This window comes from Mytilus galloprovincialis, chromosome 11 (genome assembly GCF_965363235.1).
Source record: "Mytilus galloprovincialis chromosome 11, xbMytGall1.hap1.1, whole genome shotgun sequence".
Taxonomy (NCBI): domain Eukaryota; kingdom Metazoa; phylum Mollusca; class Bivalvia; order Mytilida; family Mytilidae; genus Mytilus; species Mytilus galloprovincialis.
In genome coordinates, this window is record NC_134848.1 from 19,852,995 (window position 1) to 19,867,300 (window position 14,306).

A 14,306-nucleotide genomic window follows, 5' to 3' on the forward strand; every position below is an offset into this window, starting at 1 on the left:
AACTGTTTTAATGTATCTGAGAAAAAAAACCCAAGACCTTAGTGGGATTGACTTAATTGTTTAACAAACATGTAGGTGCAGGGCCTCTAAACTGGCCACTTTGCATCAGCTGATACATTTACATGCAGGAATGCCTCATCTACTCCAACTCACTTGCCCTATATTTGTAAATGAGAATTAAAAAAAACAAATACAAAAATTATGTTTTAAGCTTGATCATCATGATCATTCAGTCAAGTTAAGTGATTTTCCCATTGTTTTCTAGTATTTAGGGTAAGAGACCCAGGGCCCATGCAATATGGAATAAAGTTCGTGAAATGTTGGCTTTGGGGAAAATATATTAGTTTGTTTTTACAGAGCAAAGAGGGTTTGGCAATGTGCCTCCCCCCTCCCTCTAAGAAAATTTTGAAAAATTAGATACAAAATCCTGAGAATGGAGTTACGTGCATGAATAGCAATCAAGATTCAAGAGAATTGTAAAGAAAACAATATGAAACGACACCAACAAAATCTTGCGACAATGTCTATATACACAATTGGAAATTTTAGAGTTGAAAATTGGAAAAAAAAGCATATTTCTCTTTGGGATTTGGGCCCAATTTAGGAGCAAAAATGAGGGTAAAAGAATCCCTGATCATTCTGATTGCAGAATCACATCTTTTAAGTGATTTTAGCTTTGAAAAATTGAAAACATTCGCTAAATACACATGAACATGATGAAAGTTTATGATTTATAAAAAGGCTCAAGGCTATTATGATATTTTTATTGATAGGTTACCATGACAACATGAGGAGAAAACAATTAGTGTCCCTAGTAGTCCTGATCTTCCTGACATGGAACATTCTGATGTATTACTTCCTCATCTCAAAGAATCCAACTAAGGTAATGTTATATATAGCCTGATCTTCCTGACATGGAACATTCTGATGTATTACTTCCTGGTCTCAAAGAATCCAACTAAGGTTATGTTATATATAGCCCTGATCTTCCTCACATGGAAAATTCTGATGTATTACTTCCTGGTCTCAAAGAATCCAACTAAGGACTAAGGTAATGTTATATATAGTCCTGATCTTCCTCACATGGAATATCTGATGTATTACTTCCTGGTCTCAAAGAATCGAACTAAGGTAATTTTTATACGACCGCAAAAATTGAAAATTTTTTGGTCGTATATTATTATCATGTTGGCGTCAGCCTTGTCGTCATCGTCGTTGGCGTCGTCGTCGTCCAAATACTTTTGGTTTTCCCACTATAACTTTAGTTTCAGTAAATAGAAATCTATGAAATTTAAACACAAGGTTTATGACCACAAAAGGAAGGTAAAGATTGATTTTGGGAGTTTTTGTCCTAACAGTTAAGTTAAGGAATTAGGGGTCAAAAAGGGTCCAAACAAGCATTTTCTTGGTTTTCGCACTATAACTTTAGTTTAAGTAAATAGAAATCTATGAAATTTTGACACAAGGTATATGACCACAAAAGGAAGGTTGGGATTGTTTTTTGGAGTTTTGGTTCCAACAGTTTAGGAATTAGGGGCCAAAAAAGGGTCCAAATAAGCTTTATTCTTGGTTTTCCCACAATAACTTTAGTATCTATAAGTAAATAATTTCATAGATTTCTATTTACTTATACTTAAGTTATTGTTCGAAAACCAAGAAAAATGCTTATTTGGGCCCCTTTTCAAATTGCTCAAAGGCAAAAAAAAATTTTAAGTTCATTAGACCACATTCATTCTGTGTCAGAAACCTATGCTGTGTCAACTATTTAATCACAATCCAAATTTAGAGCTGAATTCAGCTTGAATGTTGTGTCCATACTTGCGCCAACTGTTCAGGGTTTAACCTCTGCGGTCAAATAAAGATGCCCCCTGCAAGCATCTGGTTTATATTGTTCTGATCCTTCCTGACATGGAACATTCTGATGTATTACTTCCTGGTCTCAAAGAATCCAACTCAGGTTATGTTATATATAGCTCAGAGGCATTAAGTTTTACCATTGTCCGTCTGTACCGACGTTCATCTGTATGTCCCAAAATTGTTCTCTAACTGCAGTTTGCCTCATCCAAATTTCATGAAACTTGTAAACAATGCCTATTACCAGAAAACACAGATCAAGTTTGAGTGACGTCACTTTTACCTCTCTAGAGTTAAAACCCACTCACAAATGGAAAAATTGCTTATTTTTTTCGTTTCGATTCCCTTACACATGTTACAAATACACATATATAAGTTCAAATGAAGTTTGTCTCAATCAAATCTTGGTCGGAGTTTTGTGGAAACTTAAACACAATGCTTATTACCACAAAACTTTAAGATCAAGATTGAATTTCAGTATGCCCCTCATAAATATATACAAGAACACACCCGCGAAATCACGGGCATTCAAAAAGCTTGGTTAAAAGTTTGTAAACTATTTTATGATGAATTTTTGTAAAAGATTTTATGTCTGAAGAATTTCAGAAATGATTATCAAAAGTCACATACAGGTACATGGAGACAGGACAATATTTTTAAGCCCTGTCCCTTTTTTAGCTCACCTGGCCCAAAGGGCCAAGTGAGCTTTTCCCATCACTTGGCGTCTGTCGTCCGTCGTCCGTCGTCGTCCGGCGTCGTTAACTTTTACAAAAATCTTCTCCTCTGAAACTACTGGGCCAAATTACACCAAACTTGGCCTAAATCATCATTGGGGTATCTAGTTTAAAAAATGTGTCCGGTGACCCGGCCAACCATCCAAGATGGCCGCCATGGCTAAAAATAGAACATAGGGGTAAAATGCAGTTTTTGGCTTATAACTCAAAAACCAAAGCATTTAGAGCAAATCTGACATGGGGTAAACTTGTGTAACAGGTCAAGATCTATCTGCCCTGAAATTTTCAGATAAATCGGATAACTTGTTGTTGGGTTGCTGCCCCTGAATTAGTAATTTTAAGGAAATTTTGCTGTTTTTGGTTATTATCTTGAATATTATTATAGATAGAGATAAACTGTAAACAGCAATAATGTTCAGCAAAGTAATATTTACAAATAAGTCAACATGACAGAAATGGTCAGTTGACCCCTTTAGGAGTTATTGCCCTTTATAGTCAATTTTTAACCATTTTTCGTAAATCTTAGTAATCTTTTACAAAAATCTTCTCCTCTGAAACTACTTGGCCAAATCAATCCAAACTTGGCCACAACCATCTTTGGGGTATGTAGTTTGAAAAATGTGTCCAGTGACCCAGCCATCCAATCAAGATGGCCGCCATGGCTAAAAATAGAACCTTGGGTAAAATGCAGTTTTTGGCTTTTAACTCAAAAACCAATGATTTAGAGTAAATCTGACATGAGGTAAATTTGTTTATCAGATCAAGATCTATCTGCCCTGAAATTTTCAGATGAATTGGACAACCCGGTTTTGGGTTGCTGCCCCAGAATAAGTAATTTTAATGAAATTTTGCTGTTTTTGGTTATTATCTTGAATATTATTATAGATAGAGATAAACTGTAAACAGCAATAATGTTCAGCAAAGTAATATTTACAAATAAGTCAACATGACCGAAATGGTCAGTTGACCCCTTTAGGAGTTATTGCCCTTTATAGTCAATTTTTAACCATTTTTCGTAAATCTTAGTAATCTTTTACAAAAATCTTCTCCTCTGAAACTACTTGGCCAAATCAATCCAAACTTGGCCACAACTATCTTTGGGGTATGTAGTTTGAAAAATGTGTCCAGTGACCCAGCCATCCAATCAAGATGGCCGCCATGGCTAAAAATAGAACCTTGGGTAAAATGCAGTTTTTGGCTTATAACTCAAAAACCAATGATTTAGAGTAAATCTGACATGAGGTAAATTTGTTTATCAGGTCAAGATCTACCTGCCCTGAAATTTTCAGATGAATTGGACAACCCGGTTTTGGGTTGCTGCCCCAGAATAAGTAATTTTAATGAAATTTTGCTGTTTTTGGTTATTATCTTGAATATTATTATAGATAGAGATAAACTGTAAACAGCAATAATGTTCAGCAAAAAAATATTTACAAATAAGTCAACATGACCGAAATGGTCAGTTGACCCCTTTAGGAGTTTATATTGCCCTTAATAGTCAATTTTTAACCATTTTTCGTAAATCTTAGTAATCTTTTACATCTTCTCCTCTGAAACTACTTGGCCAAATTACACCAAACTTGGCCAAAATGCACATAGACCTCTTTAGAGCCTCTAGTTTTCAAAGTCCATAATTATTTTGTTTTCTGTTATATATTCCATTATTTTCTTGTTTCTGCATTCTATAACATACATATCTGTATTATAAATAGAGTGTATTTAATCTGCTATTAATTCTAAGTTTCTTCTCCATGGCGATCACTGCTATATTATATAGAGAGGCTATATATTATAGTTGTATATTATTCATAGTATACATGCAGATAAATGCGAAAATGATTGTCAACAAATGGAATGTTTTTTTAACGACCTTGACTGGCTATACAGCCTTGCACAGTTGGTGTAAATGATTGTCCTGTCCCTGTCCGAGTATGGTAAATTGAACTTATCTTGTATATAAACTGGCAACCATCTAGAATAGTTCACCCTGTTTGTGACAAAAATGAAAGCACCATAGCCGACACTGACGACAAATGTAAACTCCATAGTCCTTCTCTTTCGGATCAAATATTTTGGAACATTATTTCGACTGTCGTGAGAAACATGTCCCAAAATTTAAATGTTTGTGATACATTGTACATTGCAACCCCATTGTCTAAAGTCTTTCAAGAGAGGAAGCATGTGACGTTCAATGTCAGCCATTACAGAATGAATCGATGATAAGACTTCTGGATTTGTATTGAAGTTAGAAGAATCGACTTACAAATCTTTTAAACCTCCATCACCCCATAACTTTCCAATAGCTGCAATGAAGTATGATAATGTATGGAAACCACCTAGGCATATTATGTGATTTCGGAATGTCTCTGGCACATGCTATGGAGTATAGTTGTTGGACAAATGTTTGAACTGAATACTTCTGGCCCATGGCTACTGTCATATCAACACAATTTCGTATCGTAGTGTATACCGTTGCCATATCATTTGGCTTAGAATCGATAATAGATGTATAGGTCACTATCGAGAAATGGAGTTTAAAATTCGAAAAACAGCTGTTATAGCTGGTCTAAAAAGGTATTTTCTGAGGCACGTCTGTTAGGAAATAAAAAGGAATGTCTAAATTCTTTCTAGAGATCGACAGTAAGGAGAACCCAAAGCATTTCTGATGTATTGGATAGTTTGCTTGCTGTATACATTTTTATTTCTACGAGGCGTTTCTGTTGTTTAACAAATTGATCTGTATTGACCTTTCTTTGGTTCTTTTTATTTTTGACTGATCTATGTTTGGTTCTTAGTTATAATGTCCAATATGGAACACAGCCCTTGTCATTAAATGGAAGGTGTCTTTTAAATTTCCATCTATGGTTTCCGTGTTAATATCAGCACCTTCCTGAACCAAAAACCCCCTCCATCTGGAATAGGAATTATTAATATTTGATCATTGCTGATATTGTCGGACACTTGCAATACGTCCTGTTCAATTTTAGATGTCTTCAACTTTGATGTCAACTTTCTTGCAGCTGCAACAACGTTACCTATTGACACGTTGCTCCTAAATACAAAGTTTGACTTCCCTTGACCGCACTGTGGTTGGACAATAATTGCCTTGTTGTAATACCTTTCCAGTTTATCTTGTAGTTTAGTTACAGGGTATTTCTTTGGTAGGTGATCGGGAAGATGAGAAATATATATTTGCAATATTGGCGACATGGGGAATACCTTTCTACCTTTATCCTTTCTGTCATTTGACTCTACTTTGCGAAGCTTCTTGTCTTTTTTTGAATGTTTTATTTTTACAAAAAAAACAAACATCCCAATTTAAAACTTGGCAAATAGATTGAACCTGCATGTTTGGCACGGCTGCAGGGGTTTTCTCGGGTATACCTAATGATGATTCGATCAGCTTTGAAATAACTGCAGTTGTGTCTGCTAGTGAAGGATTTAAAGCACGAACAGTGGTATAATATTTTGTAATTATCAGCACGAAGATGATCTAGGTCTGAAACATCATGCAATATCCTAGAATATACATGATCCTTCCATAGCATCAATAAAGCTATTTTTGCTTATTCCTCAAATGTAAATGAGCAATTCAGAAGCAGAACCCTGACATATAATACACTGATCCCATTGTATTTCATTCCTACTAAGTTTCGTACTTGATGAACATAGTTTAACAGGACTGTGTCGAATGTGTGCCATATTATTCAATTATAACAAAACTATGAATTCAATAAAACAACTAAAGTTTTTGCAACAAAATATTTCCTCAAATAAAACAATGAACTTCAGCCATATTCCGGGTCTGAAGGATTTGATTTGTGTACTACAATTAAAACAAAACTTTCACTTCAATAAATCAATTAAAGTTCTAAAAGCAAAATGAGAAATGAAGTGAGTGACAATTGAATTTGTCCTATTTAATGACCTGGTACTACTGAACTACAAAACGACCAACGGCATGAGGTAATGCGTGTTTGAATCAAGTTAGAAATTTGGAATAAATTTGTGTTTTAAATTGCTAATTTCTTCGCATCGTTTAACATTACACAAAATATATTTGGCAAAAATATAAACCCTGTCTTATTGCTTCATTACGAATAAAAATCTCATGATAGTAACTCGTAATCAACTTGCTTTCGTTGAAAATGTTGTAAATTTCAGCTACAAAAATATTTTTTAGCTTTCGTTATATGAATAATTTAATATTTAAGCTAAATGTTTAGTACAATTTGAACAAATAAAACAAAGAGGAATAATTTTATTTTTTGTGTTGAAGATGACCGATACGGTACAGTATCTTTAAGTACCCTAAGAAAGAATGAAATTTTGAAAAATGTGACCACGGCAGCATACAACAACATTCATGATTGGAAAATATAATGATTTTTCAATAGTTTGCATCTGAATTTAGCTGTGTGTTTTCTGTTAACTTAAACTTGTTAACTAGAAGTCTTTTTCGATACTGGGCACCATACAAACATTCCCCAATTATTTAAAAAAGTCTACATGTTATGCATGTAATAGGTATTTATTATAACTGGTTGCCCCCCAATAACATGAACAAAATTCAAATTTCTTTCATAACCGTATACATCATGTACATGTTATATAAAAATAGTTTCTATAATATATAATTTTTAAAATTTTAGAGTTAATGAACCATATTTTAGTTGCATATATATGTACAGCAGTCCCAATATACAATGATATATATATTTGTTTGGCCTTTCAAACTGTATACCACAATGACCACAGACATATCAACCCTAAGAACCTATTACTCAAATGACAAGTATTAAATGTTATGATAGAAATTAACATTCAGTTCATGTTATTTGGTAACCAGTTATAATATATACATACTGGTACAGAAACAGGTATGTCTCATTGGCACTTGTACCACATCTTCCTATACCTATGTTAATTTATGTATCATTGTCATTTTGCTAATTTCTTTTGTTACCTATTCTGGCATCTGACTCAGACTTCTTTTAACCTGAGTTTTACTGTGTGTAACACTGACGGACTGTGCTTGTTTATTCTACATTAGCTAGAGGTATATTTTAGGGTTGAGATCTCACAAAACCTATTTAAACGCCCCATTTTTGTGCCTGTCCCATATTGGGAGCTTCCAGCCTTTGTTAGTCTTGTATGTTTTTAATTTTAATTCATTTATATATGTTTTGGAATTTAGCATGTTTAGTATGATAACAATTTTCACTGAACTAGTACACATTTTTCTTAACATGATTAACATGATTATGCATGTTATGGGGCCAGCTGAAGCCCACCTTTGGGTTCACTATTTTCATGCTGTGTTGAAGACCCATTGGTGGACTTCAGCTTTTATCTGCTCTTTGGTCAGGTTGTCTCTTTGACATATTCTACATTTCCATTCTCAATTTCATACGTAATCTTTGGCCTAAACAAGTTTGTCAAGTGATGTACATTTGTAATACATGTAGTTAATATAAAACCTAACAGGTAGAGGCGTACTTACATCACATTATATACTACCTACTTCCTGAAGGCAACTTCCTCAGATGTAGATTGCATAGATAAAACAGGAGGAAGATTTATTTATTGACAACTTATATTACATTCCCAGTATGAACATGATGAAATCTACTAAATAGTTTAAGGCTGTGATGTTTTAGCAATAAACACATATGTGTATGTACTTTATTATTTCATTTAACAATTAAAAATGTAATTTAAACTTATTAATGATAATTGTAAAACTTTTCTCATGACAATCCCTAGATAAAAATCTTCAGATAAGTACATATAGTAAGAAGAAGAAAAATTAAATAAAAATGTTAACAGTAAATGATGTAAAATGCCAAAATAAAAAGAATTTGGTTGAATTGAAATAAAAGTCATGAATGAAAATAAAAGGACTTGATAATTTAGCTATATTAAACAAGACAAAAATAAAAATGTAATAGATCTATATAAGGTAGTTTTTCACTAAAGGCTGGTTTGCTTTTATGATTATGTATTTCATGAAATATTTAATGTTCATTGTCAGCTGTTACTTATTTAACTTACTATAAATTTACATATAATATGTAATGTGTTATTGCCATCATGGTCATAGCTGATAAAACATGTGTTTCCTTAAGCAGAGAAAATTTGTATGACATAGATTTACTTGAGATAACATGATTTTGATTCACTGTACATATTTGATTTGAATAATAGGGAATGTTGGGGGGGGGGGGGGGGAGGGATTTCAAACCTACATGTTTCCTGCAGGCATTAGTCATGTTATTTTGATTAGGGTTGTTGTAAAAGAGAAAATAAATCTTGGTCCTGTTTTTTACACTTTAACGATATAAAATGCAAGTAGTGGTAGTAGTAACATCTTGAAAATGTAGAAAGAGAAATTTCATTTGCTGAATCAGGTTACAATAATACCAATTGGCAGAACTAAAATTATCAGATGATAATTATACCTTCAGCATGTTTAGCTTTGAACATTTTAAATGATAAAGAAAAACTGTAGACATTATAAGAAATTATGATCAGCTAGACATAAGATCTACAACATTAGTTGAATTGCAGTAGTCTCTTTGAAGAGGTTATTGCCATGAAAAGACCATTTTTAAATTTTAAAAAAAATGGTCGTATATTGACATCATGGCGTCGTCTTCAGAGTCGTCCGAAAGACTATTTTGGTGTCTATAAAAAAAAAGTAAATAGAAATCAAAAAATTTTAACACAAGGTTTATAACTACTAAAGGATGATTGATTTTTGGGGTTATGGTCCCATGGCCAACAGTTTGGGAATTAGGGGCCAAAAAATGGCCAAATGAGCATTTTTTTTTTGTTTCCAGATTTCCAGACAATAACTTGTGTTTATGTGTATGATTAATTTTAGCCATGACTATGTATGTCATTTTATATTTTAAAACTTTTATGATGTATTTAAACGTGTAATTATGGTTGCAAATTCCATTAATTAGTGTCATCACTTCTGATTACACATGTGCATTCAAATGTTTACTTTGCAATTTCTTTCAATCTAGGCAATTTGTAAGCAATTGACCAACAAGTATTAAGTGAAAATGAACACCTTATGTTGCCATGTCCACATTATAAACACCATATAGTTAATATTAGATAATCTTCTGATGGCTTTAATTCTTCACTCAAGTCGTTATTTCTTAAGAAACTAAAATCCATGAATTTAAAAACCCACAAACATGTATCTTTTCAAACCACGAAATATTGATTCCCATGAATTAAAATACTGTCACAGTATTTTTACAGAACAAGAACTGTGTTGGTTAGTCATGGGTTGAGATGAAACTTTTACTCTTATTTGTTATTTACAGAATGACAGTGAATCGGTCAGCAATAGGTTAATATGGCTACAGAATGATATAGAGAAACAAATTAGAGATAATGAAAAGCTACTGGAAGATCTTCGTCAAATAAAAGAAGATACAGGTATTAAATTTCTACTGCATTATGGGAGAAAAGTCACTACAGTTACAATACAGAATAATATTATTTTTGCTGTGTAGGTCAGATTGTTTTTTTCACAACCCTTTTGACACAGAATGGGTAAAAATGGTCAAAGATACCAGGATGATAATTTGGTATACCGGATTGTTTTCCATCTTCATCAAGAGTATGATCTTGTGGTCTGTTTTGAGTGTCCAGTATTTTTGGTAATACCTGTCATCATTTTAAGCTCAGCAGACCTTAATTTCTAGTAAAATTTCAAGCTAAATAGTTTGTAATAGTTGTCAATTTTCCTTTTCATGTATAAACTATTGTGAACCAAGTGACCATTAAAATCTTTATTTTACCATCACACATTTATGAAGCCAACAAAAATAAATGAACAGCCTTTTAATATTATTAATCATGATTTACATTATAGTCTAATTAAGATCTTTAACAACTGTTCCACTGGCTTGTCAACATCAAGGTTGCAAGTTAATCATGTTAATACCCTGCAAGAGGTATTATACAACCGAATATTGTTTTTCTTTTCAGGTTATTCTGGCTTCTTCCATCAATAAAAACTGGTTGCCAATGAAATACCCAATAGTACTGAACTGGCATTTAAAGCAAAAAATGAATCAATTAATATATTCTCCTCTTCATTGCTATATAGTGGGTATTGTTTAAGATTAGGTAATGTTTTTATAAATGCATCAAACCCTTTCTATTATTTATCTAGTGAAGAAAGAAAAAGGGAACAAGCTGAAAACTCATGGAGTTAAAGACACTGATCCTGCCACACATAAGATAGCTGTGTTAATGTTCTCCTGTGATAGAACTACTGTCAGTCGCAGTCTCGACTCTTTATTAAAGTAAGTACATACAGTCGGGTGCAAGTACATTGAATGTTCACCTGTGATATTTGTTGTCAAGGTCTATTGACTATAGAACATTTGCTATTATACAGTATGTCCAGAGAGTTTGTAATCACGAACTCTAATCACCGATTTCCAAGTGTAGCAGTGTGACACCGCAAATCACGCAGTATACTCCCAATTTCCTCTAAAGATTCTCTCCCAACACTGCCTGGCTGCTAATTGGTTTATTGCCCATCAGATGTACTGAAAATTAATGACTTGTGACAACATAATCGAATTAGCCAGATTTATAACCGTTGTACATTTAATCGATCTTGATTGCACCTGTGTGCTTTAAAATACGTTATGAAAATGTCCTCTCTTTGTCAGATAAAAGTGTGACATTTTCATTCAAAATAAGATAATTATTCTTGTATGTATTTGCCTAATGTCATTGTCATTTGAAATAAAACGTACAAATGTATAAAAATACAAATAAAACACTTATTTTGTATTTTTATTATAGTCCGATCAGGTCATAATTTTTGTTTTTTCAACGAAGACGATTTTACCACAATTAGAATCTTTTATGACCTTCTCAGTGAGCAATATCCGGTTCATTAATTGTTAAATATTATATAATAAATATCAACTGGCTTAAAACAAAATGATGTTTTTACGGTAATTTGTCCAATCTAAATCCAAGAGTTAATTTATCAGATCAACTAGTGAACTCTGTTACTTTCAATTTATTATGCAATGTAAAATATTATGTTTCACTACCTCAGTAGATTACCATCTTGAAATATTTGAATTTAAAAAAGAAACTGTAGAGTGACAACTCTGTTGAACGAAGGGAAAACATTTTATATGCGATGTGCCTCATATTCATAAATACTGAGAGACATTCCCCGCCCAGACACAACACAATAATCACAACCTAATTCAATGAAGAAAAAAAATCATGAGTTTAACTGTTATGATCTGTTATTGATCTTTTATTATTAAAAATAAAATTGGATTGGCGCAATCCGTATTGTACTGCTCGTTAAAAGTCCTCAGCGAAATAAAAAAAGATGTATTTCAACAATTTATAATATAGAATATTTAAATGAATTATATGTGTTCTACAAGTAAGAGATATGTAAAAAAAAAATGTGGATAGAACTTTTACAATCAACACATTTTCACAGAGGATCTCTACCAACGCCCATCAGGAACTGAACGACATGCATCCTGTTTTAATCTTCCATTAATGTATACATGTATATATTGTTGACTATGGACGTATAAATAATATCCAGGTTTATGTCCTGTGTTGACTAAGAAACGTAAAAATAAAAGGCTGGTGTTCGTTTATTCAGAAAAGGATTATATTTTAGATTCCGGTTAATTAAAGCAAAAGGACCTTCTAGAGCCTCAATCTTAACACACACAAATGTCAATCATTACACAAAGCAAGTTTAAACCTTGAATGAATTTTCCCACGGTTATTCAGAAAGGTCACCTGAGTTTACTGCTACGTGATAATATTTCCCGCCAAATAAAAATCTCGTGGACAAAATTGATGTCACTATTTTTATCATTCAATATTGTGATCGAAGTCAAGTTCAAAGTTCAACTGTGACGAAGTCATTAATAGGATGAAATATATTTTATTATGTAATTACAAATTCAAGAAAGATTCTAAAGTTCAAATGTTTTCGAATGTTCACAAACTGTCTTTAAAGTTAAATTGTTCGAATGTTCAATGTCTCACACGGGCACGTGATCGTATAGTGGTATAACTGTTCGTTCCTGTTAGAGTATTTCGGATATTAAGCGCATGAGTTCCAGCCTACCCACGATGGGGAAGACCTTGGCGGAAACTCCGGTACCAATCTCTTGTACCAATCCGTCCTCCTGTCCAAGTCCAAAGCTGGATCTTATATAGTCCAGTGGTCCATAAACATCGGCCCATAGCTGATGGCCGGCTACGTATTAGTCTGGGTGCTGAATAATTCTAGTCTGTGGCCAACTGTCAACCCATACAATCAACCCGCAGGATACATGTTATTTCACAGTATACATGGTCATTTATTGGCTGCAGGTTATATGTTTGTAATATTCGTACAGATCGTTATTCAGTGTCCAAAGAGTACATTTCATTGAATGTTCGGTTATGCTGTAATCAATTCCTTTTTAATGAATTTCCTAATTAATACTCCAGTAATAATAATAATAATTAATGATATGAAACACAATTGTGTTACATATCATGCCTTCCATCCAAAATAGAACGAAAGTTCAACAAAATACGGTAGTCTCTCTTCCTGTAGACCATCCCAATAGTTCACTGTAAGGTTTCCGGTAACCATCACCACACATCTAAAGTTTACAAAGTTCCACAAGTTCAATATCAGGACACAACAAGTTCATTACATTCATCAAGTCCAATAGTGGAACATAGTTACACATAGTTCATTCGAATCACAAGTTCAATATTTCGGTATACACAGTTCATGTTCCATCTCCGTCACCATCATAGTATAATGTTCATCAACTGCGGGAAAGGACGCAAATCTTTGTACAAGTGTTGGTCATCATCATCTTCATTACGTAGTAGTTAACGCATCTAGCTGGTTGGTTCGTCCTTCTAAAGAGGCTGTTAATAACATCGTCATAGGGTTAAGTTTCATCCTTGATCAATGGCGCAGAGAAAGACATCAGTTTCTCTGGAAGCAGTAACATCTGTTCCAACCAACTGCGTTGACACCATGTTGTGCTAACTGTTCGTGGCATTAGAACTAGAACTCGCACCCCTCTTTTTGGCTAACCAAGATATATTCTTAATAAATTAACAGTACACAAATATGGCTATTCCAATGAAGATCGCACCTAAACCCTGCTGATAAATTTATCTCAATTTGTACAAACTAAAACTTGTTTACTTCCCCTTGTTTCTTTTTTTTTTATTTATCATCTATCAGATTATTGATAATTTGTTCACTCGCCTTGAGTTCTCAGGATTGTCCAAGCCTAGCAATATTTTGTAAAACAATTCCTACATATAAATCAATATCTTCTTTTTTTTATCGAATTATCTGTTAGAACAAAAACTAAATAAAAGGGGGAATCTGTCGTATACAACTTCTACAAGTTTACAAATCCTACATAATATTTACATTAGACGTAAAAATAATCATTAAAAATTTACAATAAACAAAAATCAATTCGATCATTTTATATAACCCCTACACCTACATGATACTAATAAAAAAAATTACTAAAATTATATGTGTTACTTTGTTACCAATTGTAATAGTTTTTACTTATTTAAATTTAGTTCCTCATTAATTAATCTTAAGGCTAAACATAAAATACAGACCACATATGATCACATATTTATTCTCATCACTCT

The 14,306-nt window shown here is 33.0% G+C and overlaps 1 protein-coding gene across 4 annotated transcripts in view; it reads left to right on the top strand.

Moving 5' to 3' along the window:
* LOC143051832 (alpha-1,3-mannosyl-glycoprotein 2-beta-N-acetylglucosaminyltransferase-like) overlaps positions 1-14,306 on the top strand; it is a 39,399-nt gene that overhangs the window by 2,000 nt on the left and 23,093 nt on the right. For 2 of the 4 annotated variants that reach the window (XM_076224807.1, XM_076224809.1), the window contains exons 2-4: positions 774-883; positions 9,932-10,046; positions 10,789-10,921. In XM_076224807.1, the coding sequence (XP_076080922.1) occupies positions 788-883; positions 9,932-10,046; positions 10,789-10,921 (344 nt within the window). In that variant the 5' untranslated portion in view covers positions 774-787. Of the gene's footprint in view, positions 1-773; positions 884-905; positions 964-1,906; positions 1,958-9,931; positions 10,047-10,788; positions 10,922-14,306 lie in introns of those variants that run through there. The other 2 variants (XM_076224810.1, XM_076224811.1) reach the window with 2 other exon arrangements.